At 45.1% G+C, this 24030-nt stretch overlaps 1 protein-coding gene across 10 annotated transcripts in view; it reads left to right on the top strand.

The window, feature by feature from the left end:
• Nucleotides 1–24030, top strand: part of UIMC1 (ubiquitin interaction motif containing 1) — a 230674-nt gene that overhangs the window by 96267 nt on the left and 110377 nt on the right. For all 10 annotated transcript variants that reach the window (XR_013270846.1, XR_013270844.1, XR_013270849.1 and 7 more), the window contains exon 6: nucleotides 6550–6614. Coding sequence is in view for 4 of the 10 variants with exons in the window: in XM_077472483.1 (XP_077328609.1) it covers nucleotides 6550–6614 (65 nt within the window). In the remaining 6 variants the exon portion in view is untranslated. The remainder of the gene's footprint in view (nucleotides 1–6549; nucleotides 6615–24030) is intronic.

The following is a 24030-nucleotide window of genomic DNA, read 5'->3' as shown; positions in this document are numbered from 1 at the left end:
CTCTCTTCCTCTTCCCCTTCCCCTTTCCCTTCCCCTTTCCACTTGCAAAATGCGATTAGGCAAGTGGCAAATTTGGGGGCTTCATTGTGTCTATGCCTCCAATTACCCCCCCCCCCCCCCTTACTCAAACTTCTTGTTCAATCCCCCATTATACCAATGCCTTTAGAACATCACAGCCCTGTAACATTTATCATTCTTCTGCAGCCATGGGGGTCAGGCATTGGTGCACACTGAGGGTGCCTTGCAGAGACATGCATCGCCCCTCTCCTTAGGTGTGTGGCAGGAGGGAGATGGAGAGGGGTGGTACCAGGAGGCAGGTAAACTTCTATTGCAGTGCTCACTCTGCGAGCCTATGTGGGGTAGGGATGTGTGGCAGGAGGGAGGTGGTGAGGGGTGGTCCCAGGCAGCTGTAGAATTCCTATAGAACTGGCCACACTGCAAATGTGTGTGTGGCGGCGAGGCACTGGCTATACATTACCCATAGATCACAGCCCTGTCCATACTCTCTCTCTCCTCATAATTCCACTCGCCAAATGCGAGCGGGCGAGTGGAATTTGAGGGCTGAGAAATGTATTCATATAAACATATAAAGGAGCTCAAAGTTCACTAAATAAAAACTAGAGGCCAATGGGTATGCAAGACCTGCTTGTTTCAGTTAAACAGCAGCTTATAAGGAAGTCAACTGCAGGTGGAATGCACCTGTCAGTTTATTTTTTTTAATGATCTCAGAAGCATCCCATGCTCATACCGATGCAAGGCTAAAGCCCACCAATAAAGTGGTTCTAAAGTAGGGGTCACGCGATATTGGTTTTTAAGTGACGATACAATGCCAATTTTTCGGCTGCCTCTCAGGCCGATAGCTGATGTCAGGTGCTGATATTCTGTAGATTTAAACTGTTTATCTTTACACTGTCCTTTTTTAAATATTTTTTTATTTTATTTTTTCCCACTGTTCTTGCTGTCACAAGGAATGTAAACATCCCTTGTGACAGTAATACGCAGCACAGATACTCTTTATGGAGGGATCTGGGGTCTTTAAGGCCCCAGACCCCTCCTCTGCACTTGAAAGTATTCAAAACGTCAAGATCTGTGTTTTTGAATACTTTCTATTTTTTAAACTGGCGCCTTTAGGGTGCCAGTAATCCGGAACTGATGTCATGACATATTTTATGATGACAGTTCCCTTAAAGTGGTTGCAATCCTCAGATGTGAAATATAAACAAAGCATATCCCTCTATAGCAGGGATCCTCAAACTACGGCCCTCCAGCTGTTGTGAAACTACACATCCCATGAGGCATTGTAAAACTCTGACATTCACAGACATGACTAGGCAGGATGGGAATTGTAGTTCCTGAACAACTGGAGGGCCATAGTTTGAAGACCCATGCTCTATAGTGTGTGTCTCAATTAAGAGCACTAAGTGTCATTTCTGTCTCCTGCCCCATTCCTCTGCTATCTGCATGACTCACCTCTGACAGGTTTTCCTGACACCAAAAGAAAAATGGTGGCAGGGGATTGAAGCTTCAGCACACAGCCTGTGATTGACAGCATCAGCTCTGTTCCTGTGTGCGCTGTGGAGAGGGGTGTGTCCCTTCCCTCCAATCAGCTCTCAGAGCTCTCCTCACTGAGCTCTGCAGAGTGTAATTTCAGGTCTCCACCCACTTCTTTATTTTTTGACAGCTCAGACAAACTTTACAAATTATGCACTTTGAACAGTTATAGAGAAGAAAGCTCTACAGATAAATGGCTACAATTTATGTAGGAGGATTTGTTTCATCTGTGTATCACTTGAAGATAGTCACTTCCCTGGATATATGGAAGGGTTTACATCCACTTTAAAGCGGAGGTCCACCCTAAAGTGGACCTTCCGCTCATCGGAACCCTCCCCCCCTCCGGCGCCACAATTGGCACCTTTCAGGGGGGAGGGGGGTGCAGGTACCTGTACAGTACAGGTATCTGCACCCACTCCTGGGATAGCTCTCTGCGGAAAGGGGCGTAGATTACGCCCCTTTCCGAAAGTCCCCGCTGCCTGCTGGGAAACGCACAGATCCCAGAGGCAGCGGGGACCGTCCTTATTGCGCAGCGCGACTCGCGCATGCGCAGTAGGGAACCGGGAAATGAAGCCGAAAGGCTCCACTTCCTGATTCCCATACCCAAGATGGCGGCGGCAGCACCCGAGAGACGATCGAGAGATCGGCTTCGGGTGCCGACATCACGGGCACGCTGGACAGGTAAGTGTCACTATTTTAAAAGTCAGCAGCTGCAGTATTTGTAGCTGCTGGCTTTTAAAAAAAAAAAAAAAAACGCGGAGTCCCGGCGGACTCCCGCTTTAAGGCTGGATTCACACTTATGCATTTTTAGTGCTTTGTGCATTTTGCAGATTTACACTCCAGAACGTGTTCCATAGAAAACCATGTTAAATGGACTGTAGTGCGCTACAACTGCATAGGTGAGAATGCAGCATAAAGCGACTCTTCGCTGCACCTGAGCACCACAAACCAAAAACACTATTTAATCGATTTTTAACCACTTTCAGACCGGACCATTTTGCTGGTAAATGACCAGAGGTCTTTTTACACTTTGGCACTGCGCTGCTTTAACTGGTAATTGCGCGGTCATGCAATGTTGTACCCAAACAAAATTTGCGTCCTTTTCTTCCCACAAATAGAGCTTTCTTTTGATGGTATTTGATTGCCTCTGCGATTTTTATTTTTTGCGATATAAACGTAAAAAGACCGCAAATTTTGAAAAAAAATGATATTTTCTACTTTTTGTTATTAGAAAAATCCAATAAACTCAATTTTAGTCATACATTTAGGCCAAAATGTATTCAGCCACATGTCTTTGGTAAAAAAAAAGTCAATAATTGTATATTTATTGGTTTGCGCAAAAGTTGTCACATCTACAAACTAAGGTACGTTTTCTGCAATTTACGCAGCTTTTAGTTTACGACTGCCTATCTCATTTCTTGAGGTGCTAAAATGGCAGGGCAGTACAAAACCCCCCCAAATGACCCCATTTTGGAAAGTAGACCCCCTAAGGAAATTGATAAGAGGCATGTTGAGCCCATTGAATATTTTATTTTTTTGCCTCAAGCGATTGAATAATGACAAAAAAAAAAATTTTTTTTTTTTTTTTTACACAAAGTTGTCACTAAATGATATATTGCTCACACATGCTATGGGCGTATGTGAAATAACACCCCAAAATAAATTCTGCTGCTTCTCCTGAGTACGGGGATACCACATATGTGGGACTTTTTGGGAGCCTAGCCGCGTACGGGGCCCCGAAAACCAAGCACCGCCTTCAGGCTTTCTAAGGGCGTACATTTTTGAGTTCACTTCTCACTACCTATTACAGTTTTGAAGGCCATAAAATGCCAAGATGGCACAAAACCCCCACAAATGACCCCATTTTAGAAAGTAGACACCCCAAGCTATTTGCTGAGAGGCATGTTGAGTTCATGGAATATTTTATATTTTGCCACAAGTTGCGGGAAAATTACAAACTTTTTTTTTTTTTTTTTTTTTTTCACAAAGTTGTCACTAAATGATATATTGCTCACACATGCCATGGGCATATGTGAAATGACACCCCAAAATAAATTCTGCTGCTTCTCCTGAGTACGGGGATACCACATATGTGGGACTTTTTGGGAGCCTAGCCGCGTACGGGGCCCCGAAAACCAAGCACCGCCTTCAGGCTTTCTAAGGGCGTAAATTTTTGAGTTCACTTCTCACTACCTATTACAGTTTTGAAGGCCATAAAATGCCAAGATGGCACAAAACCCCCACAAATGACCCCATTTTAGAAAGTAGACACCCCAAGCTATTTGCTGAGAGGCATGTTGAGTCCATGGAATATTTTATATTTTGCCACAAGTTGCGGGAAAATTACAAACTTTTTTTTTTTTTTTTTTTTTTTTTTCACAAAGTTGTCACTAAATGATATATTGCTCACGCATGCCATGGGCATATGTGAAATGACACCCCAAAATAAATTCTGCTGCTTCTCCTGAGTACGGGGATACCACATATGTGGGACTTTTTGGGAGCCTAGCCGCGTACGGGGCCCCGAAAACCAAGCACCGCCTTCAGGCTTTCTAAGGGCGTTACAGTTTTGAAGGCCATAAAATGCCAAGATGGCACAAACCCCCCCCAAATGACCCCATTTTGGAAAGTAGACACCCCTAAATTTAGGGGTACACTAGTGAGACTAGGTAATAAATGGCGGGTGCCCTGAAACTATAAAAAAATAACTAACCAACCAGCGTCACCTGTAACAGTTATATGGTGATCACTGGTGAAAGGGTTAACTAGGGGGCAATCAGGGGGCTTTATGCGGTAGTATATGGGGGTCCCTGGCGCTATAAAAAGCTGCGGCGAACCTAAATACCTACCTGCCTAACTAGCGTCACCTGTGACACTAATACAGCGATCAGAAAAACGATCGCTTATTAGGCTAGGTTCACACTGGAGCGATGCGGGAACGCCACGAATGCGCGGCGGGTTCCCGCATCGCATGCCTCCCGGCGGCAGTTCACACTGCCCTATGCGAACTGCTGGGAGTGTCAGTGAAATGTTACTGACACCCCCAGATCAGTTCGCATATCGCAGTGCGATCTGCAAACTCGGATCGCATGGTGTGAACACCCATGCGATCCGATTCTGCTGCGGGCCAAAAAAAGGGTCCCGTGCGAATTTGCGGCGGGTGTGGCGGGTGCGGCGAATGGCTGAACTCGAATCGCACAGAGATCGGATGTGATTTGCACTGCAGTGCGGTGCGAATCACATCCGTTCTCATAAACCGCTGCAATGTGAACCCAGCCTTAGTGACACTGGCGACGGGGGGTGATCACGGGGTTAAACCTTTATTGGGGGGGTTAGGGGGGTACCTTAGAACTAAAGGGGGCTAACCCTAACTGCCCTAACAGTTATTAGTCACAAATGACACCCGCCGGGTGATCAGGGGGTTAAACCTTTATTAGGTAATAAATGGCGGGTGCCCTGAAACTATAAAAAATAACTAACCAACCAGCGTCACCTGTAACAGTTATATGGTGATCACTGGTGAAAGGGTTAACTAGGGGGCAATCAGGGGGCTTTATGCGGTAGTATATGGGGGTCCCTGGCGCTATAAAAAGCTGCGGCGAACCTAAATACCTACCTGCCTAACTAGCGTCACCTGTGACACTAATACGGCGATCAGAAAAATGATCGCTTATTAGGCTGGGTTCACACTGGAGCGATGCGGAAACGCCGCAAATCCGCGGCGGGTTCCCGCATCGCATGCCTCCCGGCGGCAGTTCACACTGCCCTATGCGAACTGCTGGGAGTGTCAGTGAAATGTTACTGACACCCCCAGATCAGTTCGCATATCGCAGTGCGATCTGCAAACTCGGATCGCATGGTGTGAACACCCATGCGATCCGATTCTGCTGCGGGCCAAAAAAAGGGTCCCGTGCGAATTTGCGGTGGGTGCGGCGGGTGTGGCGGGTGCGGCGGGTGCGGCGAATGGCTGAACTCGAATCGCACAGAGATCGGATGTGATTTGCACTGCAGTGCGGTGCGAATCACATTCGTTCTCATAAACCGCTGCAATGTGAACCCAGCCTTAGTGACACTGGCGACGGGGGGTGATCACGGGGTTAAACCTTTATTGGGGGGGTTAGGGGGGTACATTAGAACTAAAGGGGGCTAACTCTAACTGCCCTAACAGTTATTACAGTCACAAATGACACCAATGCAAAAAAAAAAAAAAAAATGACATTGGTGTCACTGTGACTGGGGGGCAGGGGTAATTGGGGGGGTGATCGGGGGGTAAAGGGGGGGTGTGAGTGTGCCTGGCATGTTCTACTGTGTGTGTAGAGTGTTGGTGCAACTCACCGATCCGCTCTCCTCCGTGTCGGAACGAAAAATACCGACACGGAGGAGAGAATACATCACTTCCTCTCCTGTGTTTACATTACAGGAGAGGAAGTGATGTCACGGGGGATTCCTATTCGTCGGGAGCGATCGCGAGGGGGTGGCCATGAACGAATGGCCGTCCCCTCGTCCGGGATCGCTCCCGCACGAATACCGACCGCCGCAGGCACCGGGCGGGGGCCCGATCGGGCCCCCGACCCGCGGGAGGCAAGGGACGTACATGTACGCCAATATGCCTGCCCGTGCCATGCTATCGACGTACATCGTCGTGCGGCGGTCGGCAACTGGTTAATATTTAAAGAAAACTCCCTCATCTGTGTGTTTTTTTCAATACTTTTTTTATTTTTGTTGAAAAACACTCCCTTAGCCTTTCTGGCCATTTTGATTAAATTATTTATGTATACTTTCCTATCCATTTACTATTTTATTTATTTATTTTGCATATATATATATATATATATATATATATATATATATATATATATATATATATATATATATATATATATATATATATATATATATATATATTTATTTATTTATTTTTATTTCTTTAAGATTACATTGTATTTAGTTGATGAAACTTATGTTTATTGTGTTTTATTTTTTTTGTACTCTTTTCAGGAACCGTGTACCAAAATGCTGCCAAGTGAATGTGAAGGAGTAACACCAGAGGTTCTTGTAGAGAGGTGAGATAGCACACACATTTAGTTTCCCATCCTTGTGGTCTGGGCTGTATAATGTTTACCACTGATAACAACTTGTACCAGCTGACCATCTAGCTAAAAAAAAAAACTGACTGTCTTTACTAGGAGACTGTTCTTTTCCCACACAGTATCTAGCAGGCAGGCACCTGGCTTTGGGCCACATGCCATGTCTCTGGAGTGCTTTTCCTGGCAGCACAATCATTTTTCATGCTTTTAGGTGCATTTCTTTTTACATAAACATGTTTCAAGAGCAAGCAATATTCTTGTCACAAGGGAGACAACTTGTTTGGAGAGTAGTTAGAGCTGTTAATGTAATCGTCTGAAAATTAGTATAAGCACTGCTACAGTGTAACTTTATTGGGGTATTAAGTGCTGCAGGTGAAATGCTGAATGTAGCGGAACACCAAATGACTCCGGTATGTCTGGATCATTTTCGTCTATAATGTGTGCTTTTGAAATATACAACAAATGGTACTATTTATCGCCTGCATAGTTTTAGAAGCAAGTACATCCAGAGGGAAAAGCAGTGCAGCTGAAATGTGCATAATAAAGCCCATGTGACACATTTACATCTCACAAGCTTATTTAGTATACAGTGCATGTATTTTACTATTCCGGATGTTTATATAGCGCTTACATTTTCTAAAGAGCTTTCGACCGTGTGTTGTCACCATTTGCATCATTCAATGTCCCATTAAAATTGGCATTGTATTGTCTCTAAGCCCTGGTTCACACAGGAATCACACCGCATTCCTGTGGCAATCACTTGTGATTCTGTGCGGTGCGATTTGAGCCCATCATTTTGTATGGCTCAAGACCCACTCCATCCACACGAAAAAGGCGCAGGCATTTTTGTTTATTTTTTTCCGCACTGGAATCAGATCTCATTGGTGTTCATACCCATGTGATCCAGTTCAGTCAAACGCACTGCTTTCTGCAACCTGCTTTTAGGGTCTCATTAACTTTTAATGGACACCAGCAGCAGATCACATGAACACTGTGTGATTGCTATGCGGTGTGATGAGATGCAGGAAACGTAGCGATTCCTGTTCATTTCATCCATCGCATAAGCGTGAAATGGAGCTCAATCTGTACAAGAGGCAATTGAGCTCTGCATCCAACTTTGGTAGAAGATGGTTTCTATATCAATATTTGATGGTGGTAGAGTGGGGGGGGGGGGGGGGGGCGGCGAGGCAGGGGGAACAAGGAGGCCAAAATAAATCTGCGGGAATAAGGCCATCCAGGATTTTCAACTGGAGCCTAAAGCCAGGTACACAATTTAGCAGGTTGTATGAAAAGATGACCATGCAAGGTTAGTCCAGCGATCTACCCCTCTGAGCTCTTGTGTTCTGACAGGGGGGGGGGCAGCCCCCCTACCAGAACACTCCCATCAGCGCTCTATGCCATTGACTGAGAGTGCTGATTGGAAATTGGTCGGATGCTGGTTTTCCAGCATGCACGTCCGACAGAAACCAGCTTCTAATGGACAGACCAACATACACACAGGCAGAATGTCACCCCTTTTTTTTTTTTTTTTTGAACCAGCAAATTTTTCACGAAATTCTGCCTGTGTGTTATGGGGCTTAAAGCCTAGGGCACACAGACTGAATGTCGGGCAGCCTCGGTCGGTTCAATGGAAACTGACCGACATCCGGTATATGTGTACTGAATCCAGTCGGACAGAAGAAAGCCATTCAGCTGGCTTCTGCCAAAGGGGCATGACCAAAAAAAGGTGTGCCAATCGGCATCCGATCAGCGCTCCCAGCCAATGACCGGTGTGTTGTGGCGGGCATCCCCCCTTTCAGAACACAATAGCTCAGCAGGGGAGATTGCTGTACTATCATCACATAGTACAGTGGCTTCTCCCGAGCTGTCAAGTTTTTTTTCCTTCAATCCGCTGGGTTTAATGAAATAAAAAATAAAAAAAACCTTGTAGTGTGTACCAGGCTTAAGGCTGGCCATTGATTCCTTGTTTTCTTTCAGAGGATTGATGGAAAACAACACAAAAGGGTTCCCCTATCCACACAAGCCAGGTAGATGGCGGAATCTTCCCTGCTGTGCCATTGTATTCTGATGGCAGGACTCCTCTGCTGTCGGAATACACTGATAAGTGGCTGCAGCCAGCTGATTAAGAAACATTTTCCAAAACCCCGATTCAACAGAACAGGAAAGGCCATAGATGGATTGGAATTTAGTGCGTCCCTGCTGAACATGCCGAATTTTGATCCATCTATGAGCAGCTTCAGCAACCCCTGTGAAGAAGAAGAACAGAAATAACGGTAATTGGGAGCTTTCCAGTTAAATCTGCCAAGACACTGCACATTTTTCTGAAATGCCCATTCAAAAGCATCTCATTTGATGCATTTTAAGGATTCTTTTCAACTGTCTTGAATGAGAAAATTAATATTAAAGAATCAAAAATACAAGCATTTGTCTTATCTTATTTATGTTCGCTCTGCACGTGTGTATGTATAGTTGCTGTCAGTAAATAGTAAAATCTCTTGACTGAAATGTATTTTCCCCTATGTCAGGGATCTTGAAAACACATTGATATATACAAGGCCTTAAAGACCTATAGAAGATATGTTTATATTGAGTTTATTATAAATGGCTCCCAAAATCTAGGCCTCATCAGTATTCAAGTACATTTTTTACATTCCCTCTACTTTGTGTGGCCCTGATGTATTGTATGTGTAATACAACAGCTGACATTTATTACATAATATTTCATCAAGATGATACCATTCTGGATGGTCTTGCTTGCTTTTGGTGTAATGATAAAATCAGGTTGCAGTGCAGACAGGAAAAGGTAATTGAAAAGTGCAGCGTTCTGCTTTAAATGCATTAATGATCCATCCCGACTCACAGAGTCTTGCATCGTGTCACCTGATGTGCTCCTGTCTCTGTTACTCTTACATGGTGTTTCTATTTATTTTCTTATTCAACAAGCATGAGCTGGGAGGCAGAAGCAGCCTCTGTGGACTCGGTTTCACCACCTGGATATTTTATCATAAATCCTAGCTGTCTGCTAAGTGTTTGTTGTGTGGCTGGTCACAATAAATCTCACTGGTACACTTGAGCAGACTTGCTAAAAAGCTAGAACAGGAAGCCCTGGCAACAACTTGTATATCTCGGTTAGGCCTGCTGTAGAAACTAGCTTTATCAGTTGCACTTTATATATAAATCTCTATGTATATGTGTGTGTGTGTGTGTGTGTGTGTGTATGTGTGTATGTATGTGTATATACATACATACATACATACATACATATCCCCTGATATATACAGCACATAAAACAGAGTCCATACAGTAGGCTTTTCCTTAGCTCGATCTGATAGGGGAGTTCTCCCAGTTTTCTCGCACAGCAAACAGTCTCGTATTTTCAATTTTCACAGAACTGTTAACAGTCCTCAGCACAGTCCCCCTCTTCCTGTGAGGCTTCACAGCCCTTCAATAACGAGCTAGGTACTCTGGTAGGTGCACCAGACTGGGCATGCTGCAGACTCATCCAAACTCTTCTGCAGCCCGAACTCCAGGCCCTACGGAGGAATTTTATGATCGGCCTCTTAAAGGAAGACTTGAACTGTTTTCCTCACCAGGCTCCACTGGAGATTTTGACCCCCCCCCCCCCCCCCCCAAATCTGCTGACTGGGCAACAAGCATCTCCCATGCATAACATTGGGGTTGATTTACTAAAACTGGAGAGTGCAAAATCTGGTGCAGCAATGCATAGAAACCAATTTAGCTTCCAGGTTTTATTGTCAAAGCTTAAAGCAGACTTCCACTAGTTTTTTTAAATTACTCATATTGTGACGTGCACCCATAGTGGTTTTATTTTTGGTTATTTATATAGTGAAATTTCAAAAGAAAGTACCCTTTTTTTTTTTTAAAGTAGTCTTCCCCGTGACTTCCGTCCCAGCTGCCCAGGCGACGGCATCATCAGCCTAGCCCGTTGACTCCAGGGATATCTATGTCATCGATCCCAGGAGTCTTTGAACATCTAATGCGGGTGTGATCGTAAAATTTTATGACCAGAAGTGATGCATACTGAGCCATTTCCTTCATCGCTCCTTTCCCCGACTGCACTTCATATGACAATTCCCTGTTACTTGACAGGTTACCTTAACAACGGAACTGGAACTTCCAATGATGCCACCATTGCTATGGCAATCTGTAATCAAGTAAGTGCGTCACACAGTGTCATTATAAATCAAAAACGGAATACTCCAGCGCAAAAGTGGATGATCAATGCAAACTTATAACTAAAAAGAGAACAGCTGCAAACACTCCAAACAGGTCAGTTAACCAAGAAAAATAAAAGTATTAATAGTGTTGCGCGGTCTTCACTATTCCAACAACTAAAAAAGTGCCACGTGCCAAAATATCACAAATAGGCAAAAAATATTGAAATATCAAGAATAACTAATGTTGTGCTAAGTTCTAAAATATAACAAAATAGCCGAAAATCATAAAATAAACATTCTAATATATTACTAGAAAATGTGAAAAGGGGGATTAACACCTCCCCAAAATGATTTCACTACTCCTTTAAATGTGATTGCAAACACATAAATAAATAATTATCAGGTGGATAAAGTACAATGTGCAGGAGGAAGAAAAAAAAAAAGGTATATCTAAAGTGAATAAATTAATTATCAACACCCTAAAATTAATATAAATTCATATGGAATAAGGATAAGTATCCAAAGAATGAGGGCAATTCATAAATGCCAAGAAAAAAATTAAAAACATGAAAACCCCAAATGTTCAATTAATTAAATTAATAAATGAAATGAATAAATAGTGTTAATAAAAGTGCAAACCAACACAGCCACTGTGCTAAATAAATTCTATAAACTGATTGATTTTTCATAAAATGTACTTATCCGGTGAAGTCCTCACCAAAAAGGATAACCAATCCTGGGCGTATTGGGAGCTTCGGGTTGATAGGAATATTGCAAAAGAAATCACCAAACTTATCCTTATACTCAGGTAAATCAAAAGGATAGTCCTGCTTCCTCCGCTCCAGATAGATTATTTAATTATAAAGAAAGGAAGAAAAAAATAATTGCGCAATATTTCTATTAGTAGAAAAAATAATCGGCATAAAGAACCACTCACATGTATTAGGATATAGAAAGAGCATCAATTAGATTGAATGGTCAGATCACACAGCTTGATTTTGCAGCCGCTGCGCTGCCAAACTCTATCGTGCACTGTCACAGGCTCCTCTCCCACACGTGTTGCGTCACCATCATGTGACTTTCTCAAAGGGTCTCAAAACCCTACACATAAGTGGGCTTCAAATGACCACATCTTTGATGCCTGGTGCCTGCTTGCTGGACCATGTAAGAAATTACAGATTTAAAAGAAAAAAGTTTGAGGACAGTTAGGACAAAATCCAAATTATTTATTTAAAAAATGCTTAGGCGAATGTAGCTCCGCTTTAATTGAACAAGCTGAAGTTAGTAGCTGACTAGCTACCATGCAGAGCTACATCAGATTTTGCGCCCCTCAGTTTTAGTAAATCAACCCCAGTGTGTGCCCTTTCTCTTTTGTTCATTGACGGACACAGCTCCATTAATCTTGACCATAGGGTTATTACGCCACCTTCAGGAGAAGACTAGGCAGAACATGTAATACATGTGAAAAACACAACTGTACAGTTCCCCCCAGGGGGTGGTCCCTCTGGCAATCCCTCAGCCTGCTTCCTGCAGCTCGGTTTAATATAGATCCTTGTAGTCTCCCCAGCCTGGCCATCAAGCATGTTCAGGCCCTAGCTATGAGCTGGGTCGGCCACGACATGCCCCAGGGCACACACACGACTGGACTATGGATGTCTATGTCACAGTGTGCCGTGGCCCACAGCCACCCCATACTGCTCGGTTCTGGGTCTGTGATGGGATGCCTCCAGCTTGTCCGGGTGGTAAGTACAGCTCTCCCGGTCTTGGCAGGACAGAGCAGCAGCTGGGCATTCCCTGGGAGGTCGATTAGGGGGTCCCTCTTCTCCCTTTCTTCTCTCTCTGTCCCCCCCCCCCCCCCCCGTGGAGGATGCTCCATGACTGGACTGTAGTGCGGTGTGTGTACCTGGGCCAGTTTTTCTCCACAGCACTGGTTCCTGTGCCTCAGAACAGCTCGGTTTTTGTTCCTGGACACTTGTGAGCTGACACAGGATACAGCCATCAGTAACAGCACTGCACAGCACTCGGTCAGGGTGGCGAGTCCTGCAGTGGGGGCCTTTCAGTCTGTAACAGCTAAGAGGGTGGGATTGAGCACCTTGTCCTAAGTTCCCAAGGGTGCCAGACAGGGTGGGTCAGCATGGCGTCAGAAGCTGGCGTTTCTTCCCCAGACCTCCCTGCAGTTGCAACCGGCTCGCCTGCAAATAGTGCAGTGTCTTTGGACGCTTTGTCAGCGGTCCTTGAAACACTTATTGCCAGGGTGGAGGCGGTGTGGGTGGTAAAAAACGGCCCCTCCCCCCTCGTTCTCCAGAGAAAGCTCTGATTCAGACTCGGGCCCGCAGTGACTGGCGGCCCCTGCTCTGATGTGTCAGAGGACGCTGGGCTGGTGCCCAGGACCGTTCGGACAGCGAGGATGATTCAGTTTCTGCTAGTTGGAGCACTTATCACCACTGTGCGTAATACCCTGAAAATACAGGATGCGGCAGGATCCTCTGCCGAGGTTGGGGTCCCTTTTGGGTCCTGTAAGCCAGCCCATACACCTAAGGTGTTCCCTTATCTGACTTACTTTGATAAGTTCATATGCAAGGAATGGGGAACTCTGCAACGTACCTTTTTCGGTCCCAAAAAGAATGGCGGTGCGTTACCCCTTTGAGGAGAGCCTTCTAAAAAAAATGGTTGGCTCTCCCGGTTGTGGACCCCCCAGTATCCAGGTTATATAAAGAAACCACGATCCCGGTAGAAGGGGCTTTTGCATTTAAGGGCCCTACCGACAGGAGGGCCGAGTCAGTGGCCCGGTCCATGTTTACGGTAGTGGAGTCAGTGCTATGACCGGTACTGGCCACGGCATTAGTGATGCAGACCCTTACTGAGTGGGCAAAATGATTGCACCGTGAATTTGAGAAGCGGCAGTCTCCTCCAGTCTGCGTGGAACTAGCAGACCAGTTGGTGCACGGCCTTAAGTATGTCTGTAATGTGGCCCTGGATACACTTCCCTTGCTCTCCAGAGCATCAGTATCAGCAGTGGTGCTGCGGCACCTGATCTGGCTGAAATGCTGGTCTGCGGACCAGGCATCTAAAAAAGCATTGACGGGTAAAAAAAAAAAAAAATATATAATATTTATTTTTTATCTAAATTATACATACAAGTGAACTGATTGGATGTTTGTTTTGTTTAATAAATGTTTAATGTAAGAAAATTTCTGTATCACTTAAGGCTGCTTTCACACTGGAGCGGGCAGGCGTTGACGGTAAAATGCTGCCAGTTTTAGCGGGGCTATTTGGCTGCTAGCCGGGCACTTATAATCCAGCTAGCGGCCGACGAAGGGGTTAAATGTGTCCGTGAAGCGCCACTGCCAAATCGCATCGCAGGTGCTTCGGCAGCGGTGCCCATTCATTTCAATGGGCAGGAGTGGTGGAGGAGCGGTATACACCACTCCAAAGATGCTGCTTGCAGGACTTTTTTTTTTTTTTAACATCCTGCCAGCGCATCTCCTCGGTGTGAAAGCACTCGGGCTTCCACACAGACTGCAGGGAAGCCGTTTTGCAGGGACTTTACATGTGCTATTTTTAGCCCAAAACCGCCTGAAAAACGCCCAGTGTGAAATGTGTCTAACTCAGTGCTCGACAAAACCCGGTCGCCAGGTCGCATTGGCGACTAGAATCAGCGACCTTGCTCCTGGGGCAGCATAGCTGGGGGTATCCCGTCTCCGTGGACCCCCCCCCCCCCGCGCGATCGCGTCGGGCCGCGCCGCAGGCGGCCGGTAATTGAGCCCCCGGCTTTGAGGCCTTCTGTGATCCTATGGTTCCTTCTGGAATCTGGCGCCCTCTTGTGGTGGCCGTTGAAATTACAACCAACAATGCTAATGGGCCAGTCTTTCTCCATCCCTTTACTTAGAACCCCTAAAAAAAAAAAAAAAAAAAAAAAAAAATTATATAAATATATATATTTATATTATATTATATATATATATATATATATATATTTTTTTTTTAATTTATTCTAACACCCTAGAGAGTAAAATGGTGGTCGTTGCAATACTGTCTGTCACACCATATTTGCACAGCGGACTTACAAGCGCACTTTTTTTTGGGGAAAAATTTTTTATTTAATAAAAAAAAAAAGACAACAGTAAAGTTAGCCCAATTTTTTTTTTTTTATATTGTGAAAGATAATGTTACGCCGAGTAAATCGATACCCAACATGTCACGCTTCAAAATTGCGCCCGCTCATGGAATGGCGACAAACTTTTACCCTTTAACCACCTTCAGACCGGACCATTTTGCTGGTAAATGACCAGAGGTCTTTTTACACTTTGGCACTGCGCTGCTTTAACTGGTAATTGCGCGGTCATGCAATGTTGTACCCAAACGAAATTTGCGTCCTTTTCTTCCCACAAATAGAGCTTTCTTTTGATGGTATTTGATTGCCTCTGCGATTTTTATTTTTTGCGATATAAACGTAAAAAGACCGCAAATTTTGAAAAAAAATGATATTTTCTACTTTTTGTTATTAGAAAAATCCAATAAACTCAATTTTAGTCATACATTTAGGCCAAAATGTATTCAGCCACATGTCTTTGGTAAAAAAAAGTCAATAATTGTATATTTATTGGTTTGCGCAAAAGTTGTCACATCTACAAACTAAGGTACATTTTCTGGAATTCACGCAGCTTTTAGTTTATGACTGCCTATCTCATTTCTTGAGGTGGTAAAATGGCAGGGCAGTACAAAACCCCCCCAAATGACCCCATTTTGGAAAGTAGACACCCTAAGGAAATTGATAAGAGGCATGTTGAGCCCATTGAATATTTTATTTTTTTGCCGCAAGCGATTGAATAATGACAAAAAAATTTTCTTTTTTTTTTTTTTTTTACACAAAGTTGTCACTAAATGATATATTGCTCACACATGCCATGGTTATATGTGGAATTGTACCCCAAAATACATTCTGCTGCTTCTCCTGAGTACGGGGATACCACATGTAGTCGACTTTTTGGAAGCCTAGCCGCGTACGGGGCCCCGAAAGCCAAGCACCGCCTTCAGGATTTCTAAGGGCATACATATGTCATTTTACTCCTCACTACCTATCACAGTTTTGAAGGCCATAAAATGCCAAGATGGCACAAAACCCCCACAAATGACCCCATTTTAGAAAGTAGACACCCCAAGCTATTTGCTGAGAGGCATGTTGAGTCCATGGAATATTTTATATTTTGCCACAAGTTGCGGGAAAATTACAAACTTTATAAATTTTTCACAAAGTTGTCACTAAATGATATATTGCTCACACATGCTATGGGCATATGTGAAATGACACCCCAAAATAAATTCTGCTGCTTCTCCTGAGTACGGGGATACCACATATGTGGGACTTTTTGGGAGCCTAGCCGCGTACGGGGCCCCGAAAACCAAGCACCGTCTTCAGGCTTTCTAAGGGCGTAAATTTTTAATTTCACGCCTCACTACCTATTACAGTTTTGAAGGCCATAAAATGCCAAGATGGCACAAAACCCCCACAAATGACCCCATTTTAGAAAGTAGACACCCCAAGCTATTTGCTGAGAGGCATGTTGAGTCCATGGAATATTTTATATTTTGCCACAAGTTGCGGGAAAATTACAAACTTTTTTTTTTTTTTTTTTTTTTTTCACAAAGTTGTCACTAAATGATATATTGCTCACACATGCCATGGGCATATGTGAAATGACACCCCAAAATAAATTCTGCTGCTTCTCCTGAGTACGGGGATACCACATGTGTGGGATTTTTTGGGAACCTAGCTGCGCACGGGGCCCCGAAAGCCAAGAACCGCCTTCAGGCTTTCTAAGGGCGTAAATTTTTGATTTCACGCCTCACTACCTATTACAGTTTTGAAGGCCATAAAATGCCAAGATGGCACAAAACCCCCACAAATGACCCCATTTTAGAAAGTAGACACCCCAAGCTATTTGCTGAGAGGCATGTTGAGTCCATGGAATATTTTATATTTTGCCACAAGTTGCGGGAAAAGTACAAACTTTTATTTATTTATTTATTTTTTTTCACAAAGTTGTCACTAAATGATATATTGCTCACACATGCCAGGGGCATATGTGAAATGACACCCCAAAATAAATTCTGCTGCTTCTCCTGAGTACGGGGATACCACATGTGTGGGACTTTTTGGGAGCCTAGTCGCGTACGGGGCCCCGAAAACCAAGAACCGCCTTCAGGATTTCTAAGGGTGTAAATATTTGATTTCACACCTCACTACCTATCACAGTTTTGAAGGCCATAAAATGCCAAAATAGCAGAAAACCCCCCAAAATGACCCCATTTTGGAAAGTAGACACCACAAGCTATTTGCCGAGAGGCATGGTGAGTATTTTGCAGCTCTCATTTGTTTTTGAAAATGAAGAAAAAAAAAAATAATGTATATTTTTTTTCTTTTTTTCAATTTTCAAAACTTTGTGACAAAAATGAAGGTCTGCAAAATACTAACCATACCTCTCGGCAAATAGCTTGGGGTGTCTCCTTTCCAAAATGGGGTCACTTGGGGGGATTTTGTGCTATCTGGGCATTCCATGGCCTCCGAAACTGTGATAGGCAGTGAGGAATGAAATCAAAAATTTACACCCTTAGAAATCCTGAAGGTGGTGCTTGGATTTTGGGGTACCGTACGCGGTTAGGCTCCCAAAAGGTCTCACACTTGTGGTATCCCCGTACTCAGGAGAAGCAACAGAATGTATTTTGGGGTGTAATTTTACATATAACCATGGCATGTTTGAGCAATATATCATTTAATGACAACTTTGTGCAAAAAAAAAAAAAATAATGTATTTTTTCCACAACTTTTGTCAAAATATAAAATATTCCATGGACTCGACATGCCTCTCAGCAAATAGCTTGGGGTGTCTACTTTCTAAAATGGGGTCATTTGGGGAGGTTTTGAACTGTCCTGGCATTTTATGCACAACATTTAGAAGCTTATTGTAATTTTTTTTCATGCAGCCTGTGGGCTGAACGAAAAAAAAATATTGATCGGTGGGTATGCCCACCATTAGATACCACCCTTCATCCACCCACTTTCTAATGGTGGGCATACATGCACCATTTATATATGCCGAAGCATGGGGGCATCCTCCCGCAAAAGGTAGGAGCAGATCGCTCCTCCACCCCTTATGCCCCCATGCTTCGGCATATATGCTCTTTTTTAACTGTGGTGGTGAAATCCCCCCCGACAGTGCTGGAGTCGCGGCTTTATGTATCATGGGAGCAAACGCTGTTGCTGTCAAGATAAATAAATCCGCGCTGCAACTGAATGGCGTACCTGCTAAGCAAATGATGGTTAACAATAAAACAAAGTAACATTACAGTATAACAGTAAGACGTACCATACCTGCAAAGCAAATACAAAAAAAATAGCAAAAAATAACACATTTAACACAATCTGTGCCTAAAATATATATATGCCGAAGCATGGGGGCATCCTCCCGCAAAAAAGTTATGCCACGTACATACATTCAAACTTTTCCACGGGCAAGCCCTCCGTCGGAATTTTGACTGTATGTACGTGGCATTAGGAGCAAAATCGCTCCTCCACCCCTTATGCCCCCATGCTTCGGCATATATGCTCTTTTTTAACTGTGGTGGTGAAATCACCTCCGACAGCGCTGGAGTCGTGGCTTTACGTATCGTGGGAGCAAACGCTGTTGCTGTCAAGATAAATAAATCCACGCTACAGCTGAATGGCGTACCTGAAAACAAAAAATGGTTAACAATAAAACATTGCAGAATAGAATACAGTACAAAGGAGCAGAACAATAGAGAGAGAATAGAGAGAGAGAGAGAGAGAGAACAATAAAACGACAACTATTTTTGGTTTTTTTATTTTATATTTTTTTTGGTTTTTTTACTTTTTTTTTTTTTAACACTTTTTTATGTAACTTTAACACTTCTGTTGTGCCGGTTTGGGTCTCTCAAAATGTGATGGCATCTTGGGAGACCCTGTGAACGTGTGCCTAGCCTGTGCAATGCTGTACCCTACGCTAATACTCAACTAGTTCATGGTAGCGTTCAAAACACTCACCCTGACAAAGACCAGGATTTCCAGGACAGCGGGGACAATAAGAACGGGTGTCATGCCTAAATCCGCGCTTTCTGCAGACACGACATTTTCTTTGGGGGGCTCGTTGGGTAGGGGTACTCGGGAGGACATAAGAATAATGCCTCTCATGCAGCCGGCTTACTGCATCTGGTAGGGGAAGGTGAGGTGGAGCACCGCCTGGATACAGAAGGGCTCTGACGATATCCTCCTGGAATTTGAGGAAGGATCCAGTCCGTCCTGAAGCTTTGTGTAGTACATAAGCATTCAGTATAGCCAATTGGAATAAATAAACAGACACTTTTTTGTACCAGCGTCTGGACTTACGGGCAACTAGATACGGCGCCAACAACTGGTCATTGAGGTCCACCCCTCCCATGTTAAGGTTATATTTGTGGACACAGAGGGGTTTCTCCACAATACCAGTCGCCGTAGGAATTTGGACCGTCGTGTCTGCATGAAGGGAGGTAAGAACGAAAACATTCTTATTATCCCTCCACTTCATAGCGAGCAAATTATTACTGCGCAAGCAGGCTCTCTCCCCCAGCCTAAGACGGGACTCTACAAGCCGCTGGGGAAAGCCCCGGCGATTAGGTCGCACGGTGCCACATGCTCCAATCTGCTGATCAAACAAGTGACTAAACAGTGGCACGCTTGTGTAATAATTGTCCACGTACAAGTGGTACCCCTTTCCGAATAAGGGTGACACCATGTCCCACACTATCTTGCCAGCGCTTCCTATGTAGTCAGGGCAGTTCTCCGGCTCTATGTGACTATCTTTACCCTCATAAACCATGAAACTACATGTATAGCCTGTGGCCCTGTCACAGAGCTTATACATCTTGACCCCGTATCTGGAACGCTTGTTGGGGACGTATTGTTTGAATGACTAGCGACCAGAAAATTTAATCAGGGACTCATCAACGCAGACAACTTGATCGGGAGTAAACAAGTCTGCAAAACGTTGGTTGAAGTGGTTTATGAGGGGCGGAATTTTGTAGAGCCGATCGTATTCAGGGTCTCCACGAGGACGACAGAGTTCATTGTCGCTGAAGTGCATAAACCGCGAAATCATCTCGTATTGTGCCCTGGACATGGAAGCAGAGAACACGCGCATATGGTGAATTGGGTCAGTGGACCAATATGACCGCAACTCACTCTTTTTGGTTATGCCCATGTTGAGGGAGAGGCCCAGAAAGATTTTAAATTCGGAAACCGTAACTGGTTTCCATTGTCTGGCAAGGGCGGACTGGGGAATAGTGGTGATGTGTTGAGCAGCGTACAAATTGGTTTGGTCCACAATAGATCTATAGAGATCTTCGGTGAAAAACAGTGAGTAAAAGTCAAGTGTCGTAAAATCAACTGTTTCCACGTTAATGCCAGGTTGGCCAGTGAATGGGGGAAGTACGGGTTCTGCAGAAGTGGTGGGCACCCAAATAGGATTGGCGAATTCCGCAGGAAGGGCACTATGGGTACGACGGGCCTGTCTTTGTCTTCTTCTTGGTGGCAGCGGGACACTACTTGTGCTTGCCACCTCGCCAGCTTGAACTGCACTTATGGGACTCGCCACGTCACCACGTGTTACTGCAGTGCTGGATGTAGGTCCAGGGTGTACTAGGCCGCTGGTGCTTGCCAGTTCACCAGAAGGATGAGCGGCTCTAGTACGTCTCTGCTCCATACGAGTGGCCTGCGGTTTATGCACCTCAACAACAGAATACATTCGGGATCGGGCACACCTGTCCCTAACAGAGGCCTCATCTCCGTCGTCAGAGCTATCTGTCATGGAGCCGCTGTCCTCTACAGGATCGTATTCTGAGCCTGAATCTGACAGATGAGTGACGTCCTCTTCACTATCTGTCATGCTCAGAAACGTGTAGGCCTCTTCACTAGTGTACCTTCGCTTTGCCATTTTGGGCTCTAAATTTAGGGGTACACTAGTGAGACTCACAGGTAAAAAAGCACCTAGCCTGTCAGCGACTGTTTCAAAACGCTACAAAAAAAACTGTTAGCGATCGCAGGGATCAAGCCTGACTCTGCGAACGCTGCAGTTATGTGTGTTGTGTTTTGTAAGTGACAGTGATCGATCGATACTGCACTTGGGTGGGCTGGGCTGGGCTTGGCGGAGGGGCTAAACGCAGGTGCTAGCAGGTATCTGGGCTGATCCCGCTAACAATGCGTTTTGGGAAACCTAAAATGCTGGCAACGCTAATATAGATCTGATCAGATACTATATTACTAAGGGAGGTGTATGCTTTGCGTGTGGCACTAACCTGACGCTGGGGCGACGCAGGCCTTATCTGACCCTCAAACTTATATCACCCGCCGGGTGATCAGGGGGTTAAACCTTTATTAGGTAATAAATGGCGGGTGCCCTGAAACAAAAAAAAATAACTAACCAACCAGCGTCACCTGTAACAGTTATATGGTGATCACTGGTGAAAGGGTTAACTGGGGGGCAATCAGGGGGCTATGCGGTAGTATATGGGGGTCCCTGACGCTATAAAAAGCTGCAGCGAACCTAAATACCTACCTGCCTAACTAGCGTCACCTGTGACACTAATACAGCGATCAGAAAAACGATCGCTTATTAGTGACACTGGCAACGGGGGGTGATCACGGGGTTAAACCTTTATTGGGGGGGTTAGGGGGGCACCCTAGAGCTAAAGGGGGCTAGCCCTAACTGCCCTAACAGTTATTACAGTCACAAATGACACCAATGCAAAAAAAAATAAAATAAAATAAAAATAAAAAAATATGCAATTGGTGTCACTGTGACTGGGGGGGGCAGGGGTGATTGGGGGGTGATCAGGGGGGTGAAAAGTGTGCCTGGCGTGTTCTACTGTTAGTGTAGTGTTAGGTGCAACTCACGATCCTCTCTCCTCGGTGCCGGAACGAAAAAGACCGACACGAGGAGAGATTACATCACTTCCTCTGCCTGTGTTTACATTACAGGAGAGGAAGTGATGTCACCGAGCATTTTCATTCATCGGGAGCGATCGCGAGGGGGTGGCCATGAATGAATGGCCGTCCCCTCGTCCGGGATCGCTCCCGAACGAATACCGACCGCCGCAGGCACCGGGCGGGGGCCCGATCGGGCCCCCGACCCGCGGGCAGGCAAGGACGTACATGTAAGCCCTTATGCCTGCCCGTGCCATTCTGCCGACGTACATCGGCGTGCGGCGGTCGGCAAGTGGTTAAAATCTCCATAGGCGACGTTTAAAAAATTCTTCAGGTTGCACGTTTTGAGTTACAGAGGAGGTCTGGGTCTAGAATTATTGCTCTTACTCTACCGATCGCAGCGATACCTCACATGTGTGGTTTGAACACCGCTTTCATATATGCGTTCGCTTCTGCACGCAAGCTTGGCAAGACAGGGCGCATTTAAAACAATTATTTTTTCTTATTTTAACTTTTATTTTTATTTTTTTCACTGTTCTTTAAAAAAAAAAAAAAAATGTGTGTCACTTTTATTCCTATTACAAGGAATGTAAAAATCCCTTGTAATAGAAAAAAGCATGACAGGTCCTCTTTTATATATGAGATCTGGGGTCAGAGAGACCTCACATCTCATATTTACACTAAAATGCAATTTAAAAATGTCCCTCTAAGAGCTATGGGCAATGACTTGGAGACAGGTGGGGGGGCTGGGGGCGCTATCTTCCCCTCACTCGTCTCCATGTCAGGCCAGGGACAGGTCCAGATCGCCGTCACGGACCTGGCTCCTAACTTTTTTAGCTGGCTCCTAGATTCCAAGCAAATTTGTCAACCCCTGGTCTAACTGTTAGATTTTATGAGATGAAGGGGGGAAAAAAAAATCGGGCTAACATATCAGCCCACAAAAAATCGGCATCATATATCGGGCATCGGCCGCTGCAATTTCTAAATATCGGCATCGGCATCGGCCAGAGAAAAACCCATATCGGTCGACCTCTAGTTCTGGGCCTCATGGTTGCCTCCTTCAAAACGGTACCGTATGCCCAATTTCACACCAGAGTCTTGCAGAAGGAGATCTTGTCCAAATGGGACAAATCTCTGTTCTCCCTGGATCGGCAGATTCGGGTGAACAAGTTAGTTAGGAACTTTCTTCTCTGGTGGCTGAGATCTCCGGCCCTTCGGTCCGGGAAATCGTTCCTACCTCTTCATTGGACGGTGATCACAACGGATGCAAGCCTGAACGGCTGGGGTGGAGTACTGGGAGTACAATCGACCCAGGGCCTCTGGTCAAGGGAGGAATCCCAGTTACCGATCAATGTGCTCGAGCTTCGAGAGATCAGGCTATGCCTCTCCACATGGTCGATGAGACTTCGAGGACGTCCGTTCAGAATCCAGTCAGACAACGCTATGGCGGTGGCATATGTCAACCATCAAGGAGGAACAAGAAGCTCAGCTGCGGCACGGGAGGTTGCTCACATCCTTCGGTGGGCAGAGCGACACGTATTGGCCATATACATCCCAGGAGTAGAAAACTGGCAGGTGGACTATCTAAGTCGCCAGATGCTGGACCCAGGAGTGGTCACTGCATCATATGTGGAAAGATTATATATCCATGTGTGAGGAAATGGGGTGGCGTCCATGCACCTATTCTGTTTCCAGGATCCTGCTGTTCTTACAGCATGTAGTAGACCAGAAGAGGGACAGATATCAGCCTTGGCTATTTTTTTCCAACGACCCCTGGCATTTCACTTATTGGTGAGCACCTTTTGTACAAGTGGTCCGGCATATAGTCCCTCTGGTGCGACTGCCCCTACCTCCATGGGATCTGAACCTGGTGCTATCGGCGCTTCAGAAACCGCCGTTTGAGAACATCAGGGAAATTCCCTTGTTGACTTTATCAGAAAGTGGTCTTTCTAGTGGCCATTACATCTGCCAGGAGGGTTTCTGAGGGCGTTTTTGCAAGAAAAGGCTGACAGCTATCTGGTTATCCACAGAGATAAGGTGGTGTTGCGTCAGCAACCTTCTTTTCTGCCAAAGGTGGTTTCGGCCTTCCAGCTCAATGAAGACATTGTGTCCTAAACCGACACATCCTAAGGAGGTGGCCCTCCATTCCCTGGACATGGTCCGGACTCTAAGGGTATATGTGTCTGCCACGGCTCCCTTCCAGAAGTCGCTCTCTGTTCGTTTCAGTAGCTGGTCCGAA

The sequence above is a fragment of the Lithobates pipiens genome, unplaced genomic scaffold, assembly GCF_037356315.1.
Source record: "Lithobates pipiens isolate NorthernLeopardFrog02 unplaced genomic scaffold, aLitPip1_a1.2 Scaffold_8, whole genome shotgun sequence".
NCBI classification, from domain to species: domain Eukaryota; kingdom Metazoa; phylum Chordata; class Amphibia; order Anura; family Ranidae; genus Lithobates; species Lithobates pipiens.
The sequence above is the reverse complement of the archived record's forward strand: the minus strand, read 5'-3'. Positions and strand labels throughout refer to the sequence as shown.